This window comes from Tachypleus tridentatus, chromosome 6 (genome assembly GCF_004210375.1).
Source record: "Tachypleus tridentatus isolate NWPU-2018 chromosome 6, ASM421037v1, whole genome shotgun sequence".
NCBI lineage: Eukaryota > Metazoa > Arthropoda > Merostomata > Xiphosura > Limulidae > Tachypleus > Tachypleus tridentatus.
The window spans coordinates 168,308,819-168,329,833 of NC_134830.1; the positions used below are offsets into that span (position 1 = coordinate 168,308,819).

The window sequence follows — 21,015 nt, forward strand, 5'->3', positions numbered from 1 at the left end:
ACCCTTTTATGATGATTCATTAAGTAATTTGACCATTCATTTATTTTTGAAACACTTTTATAAATAATGTTTAAATATGGCTGGAGAAAACAAGAATTACTCTATAATGCAATGTTTTTTTCTGATTGTGAGTTTTGAAAATGTACGTGTTAAATTATGTTTGAAAGATATAGAAAGTTTCTCAAAGAGACCAGCCAAGTAGTGGGTAACAAAGAAAACTTTGTAATTAGTTTAACAAATTATTAATAGTTTAGAGAACATTTTGTTTTAGTCGGGTATAATTAGTTTACATAGACACCTGGTATGTATACAGTATGAAACAAAACTTGCATGACTGGAGATTGCTTAATGGCTTAGTAAAAGTATGCGGATACCTCATGGTACTGGTTTAGATGAAATGCAGTGCTATTAAATTAAATCTTAAGATGACTTCTTTGACTTTATATGTGTTAGCTTCTGATTTTTATTTAAAATAGATAACTTATGTTAATAAACATGAGGTATTTTCATTTCCCTCCTCAAAAATCAGATTTTCATTAAATCAGATAAGTACCATCAGTAATCAGGTAGTTGTTCTTGATACGTGGTTAGACAGATCAATCAGTTTATGTTAATGATAAATTATTTTTGGAACTTTTAAGTAATGAAATGTTAATTTCCTAGATTTAAAAGAAGAACAGTGTACAGATAGTGAAGAAGGAGTTACAAACTTTCAGAGAAAGACTGAACTTTTGAAGGAAGAACCTGATTATAAAGAGATAGAAATTTCAGAGTGTGACAACAATCTGAACAAACCAACCGTGGAAGAGTCTCTAGAAGTGGCGCTTAAGAGCCTGTCAGACAAAAGAAGATTGGCTCAAAGACCTGATGATATTGAGGTGGTATTCTCTTTCTCATTTAATTTATTACAATGTGTCATATTAAATGTGTTATCATTGAATCTGATGGGAAAATTACCATAGCTTCCCCTTAAGAAAGAATTGTAGTATTCATTATATTAATGTTTTTTAGTAAAAATAAAATTCTATTTAACTCTTTTCATTTAAATATAAGTAAATTTCTATGCATATTATATTTGTACTTTTTTTTTTTAAATTATATGCATTTTTTTCATTTTTGATGAATTGGTGCAAGGATTTTACAAACTTGAAAAATTTCATTACAAAAATTGAAGGAAAGTATAAACTTTATTGCAATCAGAGAATTTATAACTGATTGTGAAAAGTTATAAAATCAGATAACTCTGAGGAATAAGAATATAGCTGCTTACATTGAGAAAGAAACACATGTTGCAGAAAAACATAGGTGGATAAAAACTATTTTTATACAAGGTACAAGTTTATTTAATGCTGAAAGAAAACACACAAAAGAATTATTCATACATTTTATAAAATCAGATTGTTTTTTTTTAAGAATTCAATTTCATAGATTTCATTTTATAATTGAAACATATCCTTGAAATATTATTTTTGAGGGAATGTGTTTTTTTTCTTAGGTTTTAAAAGTGTTAAAGAAGGTCAAATGAATTGTTTAGTAGCCATTCTTAACTGTATGTTCCATTCATTAGTTCTATTCATTTCAATAGATTTAGAAAGTGACCTTGCTGGTATTTAAAATAATTGATGCATTTCCACTATAGAAACTCAGTGTTATTACTGGCTATTTATTGTTTTATGAAGTTCCAACACGTGCATTATAAAAAAAACGGACTAATATGTTCATTCGTTAAGTTTTCACCTAATAAGCACATTAAAATGAAATAATTTCCTAGTTTTTAATCACCTAGTGAATAGTGTATCTAGATTGTTAGTATTATGGGTAACAGTAAATGCCTTTTGGAATGAACCTTTTGAGTTAGAATGCAAAGAATATAGTTTCTTAAAAACAAGCTTATTTTGTGTGCGTCACTGTTTTAGTTTGCGAGTACTTAGGTTCATGCATTGGTTTTTAATTTTTAATGAAAGATCACTTTTACCTGTAAAATGTACAATTCTATTTGTGAACACATGCATATACTACTGTATTGTCTAGAAAATGACCAAGGAACAAATTATGGATGAGAAAATTGCCATCCAAAAGGCTCTGCTAAGGTTTGAGAGCATTCATGGAAGACCTACGCCTATTTCTGACAGAGAGTTGGTTCGCCCACTGTATGATCGTTATCGTACTATGAAAAGACTGGTCACAAGGTACAATTTGGTTGGAGGAATTGGAGGAAAAGGAAAAGATTTAGGTTCAGAGTTGCAACCAATTTTGGAGCATGTAGCTATGGACTTCATATCACCTCAGCCTCGAGAAGAAGGCATGGTGAGTTCGGAACTAAGGATTTACCTGAAAGCACTCAAATAAAAATTAAAGTTTAGACATTTATAAATTTTATGAACAAATTACATAAACTGAAGGTTTGTTTTTCACATATTTATGTTAATTTGTTCATTTAAGATTCATAATTAGAGGCATTTTAACTGTAGTTGATAAAATTAATTTATTATATCCAGGTGACTGAAAAGTCCATTTACAAGCAACTAATTCAGAAATGGGATAGGCATGAACGTAATTATTAGCAATATGAAATCAAGCATTGTATCATCACCAGAATTGTTCCATAGCAAGTTAACATAAATACAGAAGAGGTATTAGGAAAGAAAGTGTTATGAAATATAGTTGCAAACAGTCAATACCTGTGTTTAGAATACTGCTCAAATGTGACAAATAGCAATATGACAACATCTTTAAGGTTATTAATTGCTGTTTTTGATGTATTTGCACAATACCTATACATAAATGAACCTGTAGTCCTCAGCTGCTGATGCTTGTTTCCTACTGCCTGAGGTTCAGGTTTGTTTAACAGCCAATTCTCTGGTTGGATTTTGAAAATTTATGACACAGCTCCATACTCAAGGAATGTGGGTATTTATATTTATAACTATTGTTTACGAGAAGTAATTTTGATAATTTTGTTTACGTAAAATGTTATATTCATTTGGGGCACATTTTTTTCATTGACATTTTTGGTGTATGACTGATGTTAATAGAATATTCAAGTGGCATGACATTGAATGGTTTTAATAATATCGTTGCATGGCAGGCTTACACAACATCTTTAATACCACTGACAATTTTGTTCTGAATTATTTTCCTGTCAGTGGACTTCTAAATCACCTTGTGCATGTCTTTGTTAAAACTTGTATTTTTGTAAATCTTCTTTGTGAAAGTGAATCTGTTGTACAAAATTTGCTGTAAACCTAGTCTTTGGTTTCTTTGGTAGGAGAATGTGTTATATGGAAGCATTGAAACTACATTGAAACAGTTTAAAAAATAAATACAATACACCTGAACATTAATGAAACTTTTTAAATATTTTTTTAGCTTTGTCTTTTTTATGCACCTCTTTTTGTCAAAGTAAGTTCAATACCTTCTACCAGTAACGTCACATTTTGGTCAATTATGTATTATTTAAACAGTTTTTTTAGTGAACTTGGTTTTATTCAAAACTCTAATGATAAAACTTAAAGGTGAATTTTACAGAAAAAAGAAAACTTTGCAGTCAAAAGAACTACTCATGCTGATTAATTTTGCAGGTTCACATTTTTTATAAAAAAATATGTGCAAATAAATGAAACCTAGAACTTGGTGCAGAAAGAGCCATTTTCGAGTGGCAATCCGAACGTTTTAGTTTTTACGTTTGCCTCTAGGAAAAGTACTGTGATGTAATAGTTCCCAAACAAACCACCAACACCAGCGTGTTGAATGTAAATAAACAAGGCCAGTGCATACGAAAAAACAGAGGCAGAGTCTGTTTTGACTTTGTGTTCTGAACAGTGTTGAGTAGTGCCATATCAGTTTGAACCTACTCTGAACAAACCTAGAACAGTTACTTTTGACACAGATTTGACAAGTTCTAGTGATGAGGGCAGTTCCACGAGCGAGAGTAGTGGAACTGTGAGTGATACTGATTGTGCCCAGGCCAGTTGCGAGTTGGTCATACCTCTAGTGGAAGAATGGTAAGCCTAAGTCATGACAACAAATATGGTCTGTATTATTTCACGTGCAATTTTAAGCATCTTGAAACCTGTCTATAAATTATTGGTATCACAGGCTGGGTTTTTATTTGTTTATACTTTGTCAACTATGGTAACTAATACTCAGTCCTTCCACAATCATTGTACCAGGTATTTGAACTTGTCAGAATTGGAGTGATTTTGTCAAGAAGAATGGGGAAAAAAATTAAACCATCCCATAGTGGAAAACTGGTTAGATTGCAATTTTCAAATTTCACCATACATTTTCCATTTGATTCATGTCAGGACTTTAATTGGGCCACTCCAAGACATTTTCTTTTCTTGAAACCATTCCAGTGAAGCTTTGACCTTGTGCTTTGTGTCATTGTTCTGCTGAAATGTGAATTATCTACCCAGTTTTAGATTCTTGGCTGACTCATTTGCCTGTACTTTGCACCATCGGTCTTCCCTTCAGTGTTGAAAAATTTCATAGTCTGTGCTGATGAGAAGCATCTCCATAACATGGTGTTACTACCATCATACTTGATAGTTGGAATAGCATTGACTGGTTGATGTTGTATTAGGATTGTGCCTGATATAATACTTTGAATTTATACCACAAAACTCAATTGTTTTGTCTGATCACAAAACCTTCTTTCACTTGTCTACGGTATAATTTATGTACTTTGTCACAAACTCCATATAAGATCTAAGATGATTCTTTTTTGTAATAATTTATTTCTTGTTACTTGCTCATATAGGCCAGCTTTATGTAGGGGACTAGCCTGGGATATTGTCAGCATATGAACATTGACTCCCATCTCAGACATGAAACATTACAAATCTTCCAAGGTCGCTGTAGACTTCCTGGTAGCATCCCTGACCAGTTTCTTGTTTGCCCAACTGTTTAGTTTGGAAGAACAATCTAATCTGGGTAGTAGTTGGATGATACAGTGCACATTCTATTTCTTAATGAAAGACTTTACTGTACTCAAAGTGATAATTAGTGACTTTGAACTTTTCTTGTAACCTACACTTGAACTGTGCTTTTCTGCCACTTTATCCTTGATTTGTTTGGAATGATCTTTGGTCTCCATTTACTCTGAAGACATGTTAAACCACTTTGATTACACACACACAGTCTGCTATATTAATTTTGTGACCTTTCAAACTAATCCTCTACATTTGAACTGATTTAGGGTTGTCATAGCAAAGGGGTTGAATAGTTATGTAATTAAGAATATTCTAATATTCTTTGTAAATCTAACTTGCATATATCAGCATTTTTTTAGCTTTCTAAGTTTTGAGTGGGTTGTGTTGTCTAAACATAAAGTTCCATCTGAAAGTCTTGTAACTGCAAATTCATATGACAACAGATATAAACTAATGTTCTATTTTCTCTATACCCAGCAATGAATCTGCTGCAAACTGGATAATTTTGGACTTTCTTTTATGTGTTATTCCACTTATTACTACTTCTCATATCACATTCTGGAATACTTTTTCCAGTTAATTGGTATAATGTATTCTAAGTTTGACCTTGTTTTGTAATGAGCAGAATTGCAAAATGTTTGACACCAGGTGAGCAGAACTTGGTGTCATCAAACATTTTACTTAGCAGACTCATTTTATTAATGGTTTCCTATTATATATTTTTTTTATTAATGTATCTCTTCAGTTTCGCATTGTTTCAAAACTTCAAACATTTGAAATTTTAGCAAATCCTTAAAAATGGTGGAGTATAAGCAAATTGATAGGTTTAAATCATTGTCATACAGAACCAGATTTGTGAACTTAACCACGTATAGTTGTTTAATGTAAAACCAGTTTATCTTTATATCTGTTGAACAAAAAAATTGTTTGTAATTGTAGTGAATATTTTCATTACAGAAATTGTTTATTTATGAATATGAAACTACTTCTGAGGTATTGGTTAAAATACAGTGTTTTTGACATAAATGTAGATTTTGCTGGATGGTTTAGCATATTCTTAGTATCTTGAGTATACCAATTTACCATTTAAGTTAAAAAGTACTATTTTGAAGTTCCAATTAGAGAAAGTTTACTCAAGATGTGTGAGTAGAACTATATGCGAATGTAAGTAAAGTGTGTATTACATTTGTGCAGAAACTAAAATACAGAGATTTGTATGTGTATGGGTGTAAGCATTGTTTAATTTTATTTTGGAGCAGGAAGAAGGAAAGGATACTGCCCTTTCCACAGAAAAGCTGGTTCTGCCAGATTCGAAGCCACAAACTCAAATGAAGTTCCTATCAGTATTGATCCTGTGAACGAACAAGACATTATTGCCCATTCCAAGTCTGATATCCCTCCAAAATATGATAGCTCTAATCTGCATGAACTTCCTTTGTAAGTAAAAACTATTTAATACAATGCCTGAAACAAAGGAAATGCAAAATAATACTAACAAATTTTAGCATTTATAGGAAAAGTTAAGAATATGAACTTAGAATATTTTAGTGAACAGTTTGACACAGTGAATACTGAAAATATTAATGTATTGAAATGAATTCCAGTTTTTGTATATTTCTATGAAGAAATTGGTTTTCATTTTAAACTTTAGGTATATGATGCAGTGAAATGTATGAAGTTTGTAAGTAACTGAATTAGGTAATAAGAGTTTATAGAGGTGAAATAAAAAATAATTAGATACAAGATATAGTAAAATGGTCATCTAAAAAAAACAAAATTCTAATTGAAAATTTCATTAAACTAGAAATGTTTTATTATACTATGTTTATGTAACAATAATTGGTTTCATTTTGTATTATAGTGGAACCCCTCTAAAACAGCCACCTTTGGGACTGAGACAAACTAGCCTGATTAGAGGGGTTATGTAAACAAAAAAAGGAATTGTGATTGAATGACCGCTTTCAAAGGGTGACCTAATCTGAAAAGTAGCTGCTTAGAGGGGTTCCACTGTATTTTGTTTTCAGAGACAGAGCTTTATTTCTCTTTGCAGGGCTGAGTTGCTTTATCAACAGCATCAAGCACGAACAGAGAAAAGAAGGTTACGCAGAGTTTTACGAGGATTTGAAGATGATTTTCAAAAGCAGACTGGAAGGTAAAGTTTAAGATTACAATTTTTTGTCTTAAGATTTAAGAAGTTTAAAGTTAAGTGAGAGTAACTTTTTAGGAAGATACATCTGTAAGTTTGGCCACTGTGCTATATTTGTAAACTTTTTATTGGTGAATTTGAATGGTTATGTTAAACAGTAATGATAAATGATTGTAAAGTTCTGTATTAGGACAGCTACATTGTTACAGAGATAAAACCTTTTATCTAAAAACCATCTGAATTAATTCATGAAAATTATGTGTTTTGTGAATAATAAATTATCTACTAATTTTGGAGTATTTGATCAAAATTTGTCATACTGGAGAAAGTATCTATACCATTTCTCAGTTTGTATTTATTTATCATTAGGAAGGTACAAAAGGAAGACAGAAATACAATGGAGTCTGTGTATGGAGAATATAAGGTAGGTGTTTAATTTAAATACCTTTTGAGTAACCATATAGATTTTAACTTAAAAAAGGTCAGGAACTACTAAGTATTTAATATATACTTACTGTTTTACAGATTTGATCTACTTATTTGTTGTAACATGTTTGTTATCATTTGTTGTATGTGTGTGTAACTCAGGACTGTTAACCAGAAGAATTAGTTCAAACATTTTAAGGAATGTGCTTAAAAATAAAACTACTCAAAACTACTGAACCACTTTTAGACAAGAAGTTTGAAATACATGCACCAAACAAGAGGAACTGAACCACTTTTAAACAACAAGTTTGAAATACATGCACCAAAAAAAAACTATTAAGCCACTTTCAAACAATAAGCATGAAACACATACACCAAAAAAACATAAATGCAAATTTGACTGTGCAAAGAATTTTACTTTTTCTATAATAATATGATATCAAATGTAATATAGAGAAATCTTTGAACCCTGTTTTGTTGAAGTACTATAAAATGATAAAAAAACCTATAAAAAAAAGATGAAACTTTTGAAAGATGAACTTTTTATTCTGAGGTGCAAATTAAAACAGAAATATCCACTTTTCAAAAGTTCTTGGATAAAAGAGTTATCATTTCACATTAAGGCTTCTTGAACCTGCATATTTTTCTGACATTATTGTTGAAGTAATAGATGGGGTTCAGAAGAACAAAAGCCGTCTAACCCAAATATACGAGGAAATAGTGTTTGTATATTATTTAAAAGGGGTAGTTTTGATTCTCTTGTACTCCTACTTCCTGAATCTTCTTTTTTACTAGTGATTATGGTCCCCTCTTAATTGATTGCAAATTCAGTAACTTGAGTTTATAGCAATAAAAAAACAATTGTTGGGAAGCTAATCAGACATCAAAATTTAAAATAAGGTCAAATTTGAATTATTTTCAAATATATATTTCGATACAGGTAGTTAAATTGGCATGAATTTAGTTAATATGTGATGGAGTTTTCCTCATTAATTATTTGATTATTTCTTACCATTGTGTCATTAGAATGATTTATAGGTGATTCTGCTTATTATCACTAGTTGGTTTGACCATATGACAACAGTCCATTTGCATGCAATGGTTTTTAATAGTAGTGATGTAGAATATTAAAAACCAATTTAAGAATTTGTCCAAATGAAATATTTTCATATTAAACTGATTTTTAAGAACTTATTATAATTGCATATTATTTTTTTTTTTTTTTTATTTAACTCTAACCAATATTCTTGAATTAGTTTTCAAATATTGTACATCCAAAACATCCCATAATGCTATGGGGTTGCTATAAAGTGATAACCAATCTCATTTTTTTCACTGTTAAAAGAATGGCCCAAGAGTTGGCAGTGGGTGGTGTTGATTAGCTGCCTTCCTATAATTTATCAGTTGAAAGTCAGGAATGGCTAGTGTGGGTAGTGCTTATATAACCATGTGCAAAATTAAGAAAAACATTTTGTGGCAAAACTGCTTATCTATGAACTGTAACAGAAAAGTAGACATGCTTGTTGGGAATGAAGTTCAACAACTTTGCCATCTGGATGTTACTTTGTAGTTCATCATAAGTTCTGTTATGCATTCCATGGAAAAAACAGTATTGGTTTAAGATTGCTTGCTTTGTTGATCCTTCATCCAGTTTATCAATTCAAAATTATAAATGGCTACAACAAATAGCTGTGAAGTAACTTTGTGCAAAATTCAAAACAAATGAATTTGAATTGGTAATTTTTGTGTAGTTATTATTTTAGTATAACTTCATTACATTGAACCTTCTTATCCAATTGTATTAATCATCTTAAATTTTTAAGTGTGGAACTTGATACATGTAGCTGGGTATACATTTTTGTTCTTTTTTCAGCATTTAAAAGCACGCCTACGACTGTTAGAAGCTTTGGTATCCAAACATGAACACCACAGAATGATGTGAGAGCTGTTTCAGTGTGTATTTCACATTATGGTGAGAGGTGATATAGTACAAAACGTGCGGGTATCTACTTCCCAGTTCAGAGCCACTACGGATATTTTTTTGTATATAAATGTGTCAATGAATAAAGGACATGAAGTCATATTGCTTTCCCTTAGCTAGAAATTGACTTCAAGAGATATATGGCCCTCCTTTGCTTCTAGGTTAAGGTCATGTGGCTGATTGTTATTACTGTTATTATTTTTCAAATGTATATGTGTACACTTATGTAATTCTACCCTTGTTGCAAATGATAATGGCCATTATCAGATGTTAAGTTTCCTTTTCAATAAAGTTAATGTGAAGGTTTCTTTAGAAGCATATATGTGAATATCATTTTATCATATTTCTATTTTACAAGTGTTTGTGACTGTATATAGATGTACATCTACCATCTTGTGACTGCTGAAAATTCTGTACTGTATGTTTCTAGTTTCCTGGAAATGTGAGAAAGAAAAGTCACATTTTCTTCTAGAATACGTGCTGTGATAATTTATCAACTGTGCTAAAAGAGATGTTAGCATTTGAAAGACATAACTTCATTTTTCAACCACTGATATTATTAGAGATTTTTATACATACATATATTAAATTTGTAGGATAAAAAACAGTAAAGTTGTGTTTACATCCACACTGACATTGTCAGTAAACAGAATTTCACAGTTGCTTAAATTCATAATTTGCAGCTTATTAAATTAGCTGAATAAATCTGTTTATTTCAGGAATATCCTGTATATACTTAATAACTTGTTTATTACAAAGTTTGTTTTTTGTTTTTGTTTATTGTAGGTGATCTTAAAGAATGGGTTGATTTGCACAAACTTTTGTCAGTAGTAAATATTAGCAACACATTTCAAGTAACCAGAACCTGTTTATATATATAAATTATCATGGTAAGAGGGTATCAGCAATCTGATTTATTCACAGATAAATGGATTTTTTGTTGGAAATACTTTTGTTTACCCACCAAAGAAATCACTAATCCTTATTTATTTGGCACTTTTTGTGCAAGTATTATCAATACTGATACATTTAAACATATGACATTTATCTACTGTGTTAACCTGAATTTTGTGTTTTTAATCAGAAAGATGATTTAGTACCACACTGTAGTCATCAAGTGGAATTTAAACATGTGGCATTATCTTTTGTTAAAGGATCTTGGAATTACTATAGTTTGTAAGTATAGGAATAAAAAAATTTGTGGCTCTCCCTAACATTAGGTAATTTCATTTTGGACTTAATGTGGGTCATTTGAGGTGGGGAGGGGATAAGAAATAATCTTTTAGTCTGTGCACTGTCATTTGTCAAAGACATAAAACCAACAAACATAAGAGGTCTAAATTCCTCCCTTAAGCCTATTTATCAGTGGCCAAATCAACAACATTGGGTGATCTGGTGAAACTACATCCATATGTGGCCACAAATGCACTAGGTATTGACACCTTTTCTTTTTCAAATGCCAACAATTGGACATAATGTGGCCAAGTTTTATGCAAAACTGGAAAACGGGCTGTGATGACTTTCATTAAGTTTTATCCCATCTGTAATTAGATTTCAGAAATTTGATTTGTTAAAAGAAGCCTGATCTGTATCAGAGTGAAAATATACATTTTTGTTAAAATGGTAGAAATTTATTTTTATGAAAAGTAATTTTATATGTAAAAATGTAATCATCAGAAAGAACAGCTGTTTCCTGTAATGTTGCAACATTTTTTTTATTCAAGTACATTTTGAGGTCATCACTTATACAGCATTTAAATTTCTCAATTAGACTTTGTTGAAACTGTTGCCAGTGTGCATAGAATTACACTATCAATCAAAATAAACCTCTTTTTTTTTTTTTTTATGGGCACATTAAATATAAGTTTGATTACCTTGCTTGAGATAACCTCAAATTCTGACAATAAGGTTCTGATACTAAATCGTATGCTTTGATGATAGCATCTCTAACCTTATCATAATTTGTACAATCTTTCAGAGAGATAGAAGCTTAAGCTTCCTGTGCCTTGCCTGTTAGAACACTTTGTAACAATAATGACCATATTTCAGTGGCCCATTTCATGATTTAGGCAACTTTCTCAAAATGTTTAGGAGTATTTATCAACTTAATTTTCATTAAATGGTGACACTTTAATAATAATAATAAAACTGATTGAGGTCAGAGTTGTAATTTTATTCGATTGGAGTTGAGTCTAATTTCCATTTCTTTCAGCCTGATTTCTTCTTGGCTTTGATACGTTCAGCCTTGAGATGTTTACTTTTTCTTTCAGTTTTCATACAGCCGTACTTGAGTTTTAAAATAAATTCTAACTTACCACTCAACTCTGACTTTTGGAGACACTAGAATATTCTTCTATCGCTTCCTCAGACAACAACTCATCAACTGATATTTCAACAATATCCTTTTTAGTTCAATTTTTTCTCGATTTTTTTAACCTCTAATTCTACGATTTTGGTAATTTCAAGCAATTTACCTTTGTTATGTTTTTTCTAGTTGTTTGAGGGAGCTATTAGAATTGAATAGAAGTGTTATTTAAACTTTCAAATTTATGTAGAATAAAGAGGGACTTTTTACAAAAAACTGTTCTCAGTTTGCATGCCACCACGTGACTGATAATTTCACTTATTATAACGTAATTGTTCTGTTTGCACGTTTTGTATACTTAACTATTAATGTATGTTTATGTAAGGAAGTTGCAATTTTAGAAATGGTAGGTATCAACTGGTAAACCTGCTATCACAAACAGGGTTTATAACAAATGTAACAAATCACAATTCTTTGAGTGTACCAAGTTACGGAAGATAAGAAAATATTTTCCACGTTTTGTTCCGTCATGGATGTCAGAAACAGATCATATAAAAAGAACAAATACGGATTGGGAAATAACTCTCTCACCTCAATTAAAGCTAATTAATATTATTGTTGGATTAAAAGATAAAACTACACCAAACGATAAGTGAAGAATATATAAAGTTTCGTGTTAGTGTGGTTAAAATTGTAATGAGCAGATCAGTAAAAATTTTAAATTTAGAATAAGAGAATATAGAAATGCATTTGCTAAATTAAGGACTAGTGATTAGCCCTTGCTGGAACGTGTGGTGAATTCTGCCATATGTCATGGACTGATTGGTGTAATATGAAATTACTATAAGTGGGTTAAGTTAAACAAAATCTTTATAAAATGTTAAGAGCTAATTGATCAACGTAAATGGAAATTGAGGTCCAAGTGCCACAAAAATGAATTTCTGGAATTCGATTTTGTAAAGTACTGTATAATATGTTAATTGCACATGTTTGTTTATTGAAGTACATGGGTTCTTAAGGTGGTGTAATTTACTGGTTATCAATTTACAAACATATCCCATCTGGAAATGAAAAGACCATTAAATTTAATTAATAGTGTCAATCTATTTATAGAATAGAACTCACTGAATTATGCGTCAAGAACGTGTGTTTAATATTATTTTCTTTCTTTCTCTCCAGAGCATTGGTTAAGTAAAATGTTTGGTATTCCACAAATGAGAGTGGGTTTTTTTCTCGAGAAACTCATTTTTAACCAAACAACAAACTATAGCATAAGGTTTATTTATTCTACCAATAAATTGGAATTGCGGATCACCACCAACCTGATGCCTGTTGGAGCTAGTTACAAGATAGAAATACACTAAAATGATCGATAGCTGATTTATCTTAGTCTGTTCTTCTTCAGGTTTTCTTAGACCTCATCTCTTCATCATAAGAACGAAGTTATCTCCCATAAACAGGTATACCTAAAGTGTGTACCATTCGTGAATTCATACCATCACGTATGAAATGAAGTTAATCTAATGTTTCTTGGTAATTTTTTTAAAATAAAATATCAATCCATGCTAAAAGGACTGTCGCATTGAAACGTAAAGGTAGAAAGATTATTGTCATCTTTGTATAAAATAAATACCAAAAAAAACCTACACAAATTTTATTGTTTTTTTTATCACCCATCATTTAATTAAACAATAGCAAACTCATCTTAAATGACCCGTAAATGTTACTGCCGATGCTATAACTTTTATAGTATTTGTTGATATATTAATTTTTCGGGTAAAAGTTTTATTGGTTTTACGTGTTTTGATTTTTATTTATCATGAAATAAATGTTACGAATAATGGAGGGCGCTAATATCAAACCGAACTGCCTGGTAGTCGTGTTCAACGATTCTCCTTACGCTTAATATGCTGCTCAGAGATGAAGAGAAATTGTGCAGTGGATAACACTTCTCAGGCCAGTACGTGTTAGGCAACCTACCTGACAATCTGTAAATGATATTTTACCTTGAAACACGTCTTGCCAAATAATTATTTTTGTAACGGACAAGGCGAGTGGCATGAGAGAAATATAATCAGAAGTATGCTGTAAATGAAACAAAGCAGTTTATCATTCGTTTAGATTACTACACTGACCTCTATGTATTTGAAGATAAACATTCTTCAGTTGGATGTGCGGAAAGAAAACATTGCAACTGACATTTAAAAGAGAGTACAGAAGTGTTTGTTTTTTGTTGTTGCTGGGTTAAATAATAACCTGAACAAAAAAAAAAAGGCCTAACATTCATATTTTGGAGGTGGAAATAATGGATACTTTTGACAAAGAAGAGGAAAGTCGCATTGTGAACAAATATAGAGTGACTTTAAAACATTTTCAAACGTTGTTGATAAAAGACAAGAATATTAAAACTTTGAAGAGTCATTTAGACAAGTTCCAGTCTGTGTTTGTTCCAACGTATAATTTATATCTGTAGCGGACAGAATAGACACCGGACCTATGGCATTTCAGCCCAACCACATCCCCTCCGGACCACTAAAAAGTTGATAACAGCCAGGTTCACAGATTATCCCAAACCAGAGAGGTATTTCTTCACTTGAATTATATGTACATTTTTATTTCCGAAAACAAACAAACCTAGTACTGTGATAATTAAACAATTGATGTATAAATATCAGTTCAAAATATGGATTTAGTTGGGCATGAATGTTTTATATAACATGTTTTGATACAGTGCCCTTTATTCACGCCGTGTTTGTGAATTTGTTAGCGAGCTACTTCCACTACATAAAGATGAAAGGTCGAAACTTGATGTGCGGACTCGGAGTGGCTTGGAGGGTGTTCATATCTATATGGTGCATCCCCTCTACTAAGTGGAGCGTGGGTAAACGCGTTCGGATGATTATTGAAGAGTACTTTTTAAGGTCACTGAACAAATTCATGTTCCTGCTTCCTTTTGGGCTCTCTGGAGCGCTATCTTTGAAATGGTATTCACACAAACTACCTGAACTAGGCGCAGCGCGCATGCTTATCTACCACAAACAGCTGTCCCAACAGAGTCTGTTTTCGAGTAATGATTCCAAAACAAACCGAGCAGGATTAATTCTAACCATTAAGTTATGGCACAGAACTTTAGTGAGACGTTAACTGACATGAATACGTATTTACAGTATGTATATTTTACGATTTGATTTATCTTTGTTTTGGATTCTAAATATTTTGTAGAACACTAATAAAGATTGTTCATAACCCACGTTTCAGAAAATCAAACACGCTATCTTCTATATAATTGTGTATTTAGTATTGTCATGTGTTATAATTTATCTTCTACGAGTCTCCGATTTACTATGTTAAGTATGTTACGTGTTACATATCAAATAGCTGGAAATTTAATCTGGATTTAGAGGTTAATTAAATGTTAATGTCTTAAATTTGTGATATTTACCAACAAGATTAATACACACAATTTTCTTTCTTAACACAAATATATTTTAACTATACAAAAAAGACATTGCAATTTATAACAATGGTTATTACTAATAGCTCTTACAAATAATTATTTATATATTAAATTTTACAAACTTACAAACAATATTTAGTCTTTTCTCTGGTTTGGTACTGATCATTTTATCAACGGTCTAGGTCTACTACGAGCAAATTAATTATGAGTTGATATTGTTACGTCTCGCCTAAACTAACTGGCTTGGTTGACTTCACACTGCTTACAAGTTAACTATTACCGACGAAGATACTTAATGTCCAAAAATTAATCACTGAGGGTAAACGATTTGTATTGTTCGAAATCTATAAACGTTCCTAGCCCATTTCTGTATTTTTCAGATTAACAAGCGTTAATCACAATTATAGCTTCTGGGGCTCATAGTATACTGACTATAGCTGACAAAATAGTATTCTGTGACTGTCTCACGGCTAGCTGCTTTTGTACGAATAACACGAGATTCTCGAACGTTCAACAATGTTTAAAACACGCAAGTGTTTTCGTAAATCAAATATTTGTTATTTTTACTCCCGAGAATATTCTACAAATTTGTATAACGGGCGGGACTTGTACAATACACATCCAACAATAACGTCACATGCATCAATCTAAAATAAACATGGGTACTGCAACAAACGTATAATGATAAATTTGTTACACTTATGAATAAGGCAAAGCCTATAGTACTTTTGATCTAACACACCACTTTGTATAAAAGTATATATTTCATTCGAATTGGTCAAAATGCATCTCTAGTTTTAAATATTATAACAACTATTTGTTTACACTAAAATAATCGCACTCTTAACTGTGGGGTTCAAAGTCTCTTTCATGATTCATGGAGGCCCTAATGTACAAGCCAAGCTTTCACGTTATTTCCAGTTACTTTTATAACTATTCCAAAAAAGTGGCTGACTAAAAAAAACAAAAAACTTGTGAGTGGGGGTATCAATACAGTTTTAAACATGCCACTCCCTTGCAGACGGGGTCAGGGAACACAAAGCCGATGCCCGATTGGGGCTATGTTACCAAATAAACCTCCTCTTACCTTCTTATCACACCTTATATCTTCTGGGCTACCCATAGTCAGAAATCAGAAAAATTTATTAGACACGCTAAGAACATTTTGGAGCACCCTTCTAAACTTCTGATTTTTACTGGTTAGTTGGATGTAAATATATTTTGTTTTACGTATATTACTCTAGATCAAGGGCTAAACTTTCGTTTTGAAAGTGGAAGGGGGACATTGATTGAAACTAGGGTATAAATGTGGGTATTCTAAAGATAATTTTTTCTTCCATGTTACTTTTTTCCTTTTATCTTAATTCAAGATATTAACTGAAGAGCAGTTATGTCAACATTTGCTATATTTTAACATTTTAAAAGATCTAATGGCACAGTTTCAATGCAAACATTTTGTGCAATATTTAGGAATCTGCGAAACCGTTATGACACTTACATCAGTAATATTTTTAGTGACTTGAGGAAGATAAAATAAATAAAATTGCTGATTTAATAATTTATACAGTGTAAACTTTAGTTTAAAACATTATGCAGTTAAAATGCCTTTGAAAATAAAATGGAGGAACTATACTGTTTTACTATTAGTCTTTAAATAAAAATAAGCATTGTGTGACGTAAGGTTAGAGTATTATATGTATCTTTCCCTTATGGTACTTATGTTAAATGTTGCATCGAACGGCATTTCAATGCAACCATCAATTTTGTGGCCTGTATTTACACAAAATGGCAACATCAAGAATGATCCTCTTGTTATGAAGATTCTTGTTTTCGTATACTAATAAAATAATCATAACAATTAGAAGCACAACTGTAAATACTTTTGGAAGAAAACAGATTATGATGCAGTTCTGACAGGACCTCTCTTGTTCTTTCCACGTTGATTAACCTACTACTTTACAGTTAACTTTCAATGTATCTCTATTAACCAGGAGGTAACAAGAATTTCATTGTTTTCCTAAAAATACAAAAATGAATTCCTGCACTGGTCATTTACAACAGTTAATTGATAGCAGGGAGGTTTTCTCTTTAAATGATCAAGTAATTCTCGAAGAATGTGACAAATGGCTCTATTGTTCAGGCAACTTTGTGTCAGAATTACGAAGTCAGGTCTTCAGTCTTTTAAAAGCACAAATTTCATACAGATTGTCTGTCAATGTTTTTGCAACTTCAGTGCTGGAATTATGGGTGTATTTTGAGATGAGCATGGCTAACTGCACATGTAATGACTTCTTGGCCAACTCTAGGTATTGGTCCATAATCATGTCAGTATGTTCAATGAAGAAAAGTTTATACAATTTTCCAATAGTTCACAAGACTCTGTGGTCGAAAAGCTTTCCGAACTGCACATTTACAGTGTCTAGCAGCTTATAATACTTAAGTCTGTAAAGATGTTGGTGCATGGTAAAGCACTCGCAAAATTTTATACTGTATAGCAATTAAATTTGGTGGATATTCAAGGAACTGATTAATCCCACTGCTTTAACGCATGTTTTACTAAAACTTTTCTCTGTGTGTTTTTTTTTCTGATGAGGAGAGGTTTTGACACATTCCACTGCAACATGTATTCCAGCAATGGTTTGTGTTCTCTTTTACAGAGAATGTTAAAGCTTTTGAGTATGGTGTTGCAATGTCGAAACATGTCAATTTTTATAGTGGTCTTATATATTGACCTATTGACCTTAATTAAAATGTTTGTAATTGTGTACCTGTTTTAACGTTGTGTGTTATACTTTATATGAACATTATACACAAGTGCCAATAAATAACAATGAAGTTTCTCCAATTTGTCCATCAGTTCAGTGGCTAGGATTAGCCATAGGACCAATTTTCCCTTATGAAATATTTCCAAATTGAAATAGTTGTTGGGTTTGATGCACTGGATTCAGCTATCTCTTTCAAATTAAGCAACACTTGTTTGTATTGGTTGAGACTGAGACTGACTGGGGTATGAGCTGTGGGGCACAGCAGTTTCAAAGTAGTGTAAGTTCCACTCTCACACTTTGTTGATGTCCCAAATATTACCTTGATTTTCCTCAATTGTCCAAAGAAGCGTCCCAATTCGTGACCAACCACAAATAAATCTGCAACTACAGTAGAGGCTCTACAAACCGCCAGTAATATTATTTACACAAAGAGGACTACAAAAGACATATTTTCAGTACCATGTAAGTTTGTCCACTAAATCCTGATCCACATAGTGAGACAGATTGACTCTTTTTTCAGTGCCAGATATATATTTTATTTCATCATTGATCACTAAATATTGCAATAAATGAAGATAACACTGAGTTACTTTGCTATATCTTTCACAATAGAGTTACCCATGAAACTCAGGATCTCATTTTAAATTTTAGGACAGGTATAATCCTATTTAATGACAACCACATACACAGTTTAGGATCATCTCCTGACCTCAACCTCATCAACTAGAATAGATTGGTATTTACTTATCTTTCCTTCCGAACGTGATTTACCATTGCTACATTATGCAATTGATAATCAACATGCTTTGCAAACCTTTTTGGGAATTTTTATTCCATATTTAAATCCTGAGGATACAAATGCATTTTTGGCGAGCAATGACTTTTCTCTGAAATTTTTTGTGCAATAAAAGCATAGCACTCCTTTCAAACAAGGACTGTAGTGGAGCTATGAAAAATCTTGAAAACCCTGAAAATAGAGTTTCTTATTATCACATCTTGGTCTATAATGAACCTTGGTTTTGGCTGATGTATGGTATATCAAAGGGAATCTTCTTCTAACCCTCATAACTCCTTGTACAGTGCCAAATTCAGGTACCAAAATAAATCTCATAATACTTCTTTCTAAATAACCTTAGTAATGGGGATTTTTACTTCAAATTTAAACGTGTAAAACTGGACGGTAGCAAAGATAGTCCATTCTGTAGCTTTGTGCCTAATTCAAAACAACAATAAAACTGGAAGAAATATTGCTAGTAATAATAATATAATTTGTAACAATAATAATAATACGATTTTAGTGAAGCACTTCTTTAAAATAGTTTTATGTCTATTCCATTTGAAATTAAGATTTCTAGGTTAAATAATATTTTATACTGAAAGATGTGGACATATTGTAAAGTAAGACCTGGTGTAGAAAAGGTTTTGTTATGTTCTAGTATGTTTAATATCTGTAAAAGAGACGGCAACGATCTAACATTTATAGCTGCTATTACAAATATATTCTTATCAAAAACAATTCAATGAACCCTTACACTGCACTGCTTTGATCTGCCTAGAAAAACTACCTTATATCCATTTTCTCCTCTTTGTTTCTTATCATTATTGGTAACTTCTGTAAACCAAAAATAAACATTTAATTTCTAAGGCAGGTTCGAGTCCCCGTCACACCAAACTTTCTCGCCCTTTCAGCCGCGGCGCGTTATAAATGTGACTGTCAATTCCACTATTCTTTGGTAAAAGAGTAGCCCAAGATCTGGTGGTGGGTGGTGATGACTAGCTTCCTTCCATCTCGTCTTACACTGCTAAATTAGGGACGTCTAGCTCAGATAGCCCTCGTGTAGCTTTGCGCGAAATTCCAACAAACCAAACTAATCTACTTTGCTGACATAATGAATAACTAATCAAAACCATAAGATTTTCCAGACTTAAAGAGAGAATAGTAAGTTTACTTATTTGCAATCATCTTAGTCAACAACACATTGTAGAACAAATCTAACAAAGCATTTTCTACAATAACTTCCTGATACTTTTACGATATTATTCCTTTATGTTTTATTTTGAATATCTCGCAAAGCTACACAAGGGCTATCTGCGTTAGCTTTTCCTAATTTAGCAGTGTAAGGCTAGAGGGAAGGCAGCTAGTCATCACCACCCACTGCCACCTCTTGGGCTACTCTTTTATCAACGAATAGTGGGATTGACCGTAAATTATAACGCCCCCACGGCTGAAAGGGCGAGCATGTTTGGTGTGACGGTGATTCGAATCCGCGACCCTCAGATTGCGAATCGAGTGCCTTAACCACCTGGCCATAAAAGCGTAAGGTAAATTAACATTAAACTTTTAACTGAATGTACATGAAACCATTCATCGCACTGACCTTGTATCGGGAAAGGACTGTTAGCTGTAGTTTCTTATGTGCTAGGTATATCTATATGGTATGAGGTCAACTTTCGTCAAATGTGTATATACACTTACTTACAAATCACATGTAGTCGTATAATCGAAATTATTTCTTTCCTAAATATTTCGTTTTTGGCATGTTTTAGGTAATACAGTTTATTATCTTTTGATAAATGACTTGTTTAAAAGTGTGGCGAAGTAACATTTATATTTATATTAACAAAAATGTATTAGTTTTGATATGGTACACTTGCTGAATGAGTAGAGAAAACACATTCACGGAAGGCTATTAATCGGATTATTTTTAAGCTGTTTTTCCTATGTAGTACATTCTAATGAAAAACAGAGCAGGATGAAATTCGTTCTTAAATTATGACTAAGGCAGAGTTTCCTCAAACGTTATGTATATTTTCGCCACAAATTTATAAGTCAATTTTATTATATAATTCTAAACTGTAACGGATTTAATATTATTTTAATATCTATGTTTGTTTAAGTTTAGTATATATTTAGAAATGTAGGTAACCTATATTGTTAAATGTGTATTGCGCTAGTTCAGTCCGTTCTTTAAATTTGCAGAAGATTCTCGAGTGTAAGAAT

At 31.8% G+C, this 21,015-nt stretch overlaps 1 protein-coding gene across 9 annotated transcripts in view; it reads left to right on the top strand.

Moving 5' to 3' along the window:
- The window catches only part of LOC143254405 (protein FAM13A-like), a 69,533-nt gene extending 59,738 nt beyond the window's left edge, over nucleotides 1-9,795 (top strand). For all 9 annotated transcript variants that reach the window (XM_076509520.1, XM_076509519.1, XM_076509525.1 and 6 more), the window contains 6 exons: nucleotides 664-878; nucleotides 2,032-2,307; nucleotides 6,194-6,371; nucleotides 6,985-7,086; nucleotides 7,450-7,504; nucleotides 9,380-9,795. In XM_076509520.1, coding sequence (XP_076365635.1) covers nucleotides 664-878; nucleotides 2,032-2,307; nucleotides 6,194-6,292 — 590 coding nt within the window. In that variant the 3' untranslated portion in view covers nucleotides 6,293-6,371; nucleotides 6,985-7,086; nucleotides 7,450-7,504; nucleotides 9,380-9,795. The remainder of the gene's footprint in view (nucleotides 1-663; nucleotides 879-2,031; nucleotides 2,308-6,193; nucleotides 6,372-6,984; nucleotides 7,087-7,449; nucleotides 7,505-9,379) is intronic.
- Nucleotides 9,796-21,015: the final 11,220 nt, after the last annotated feature.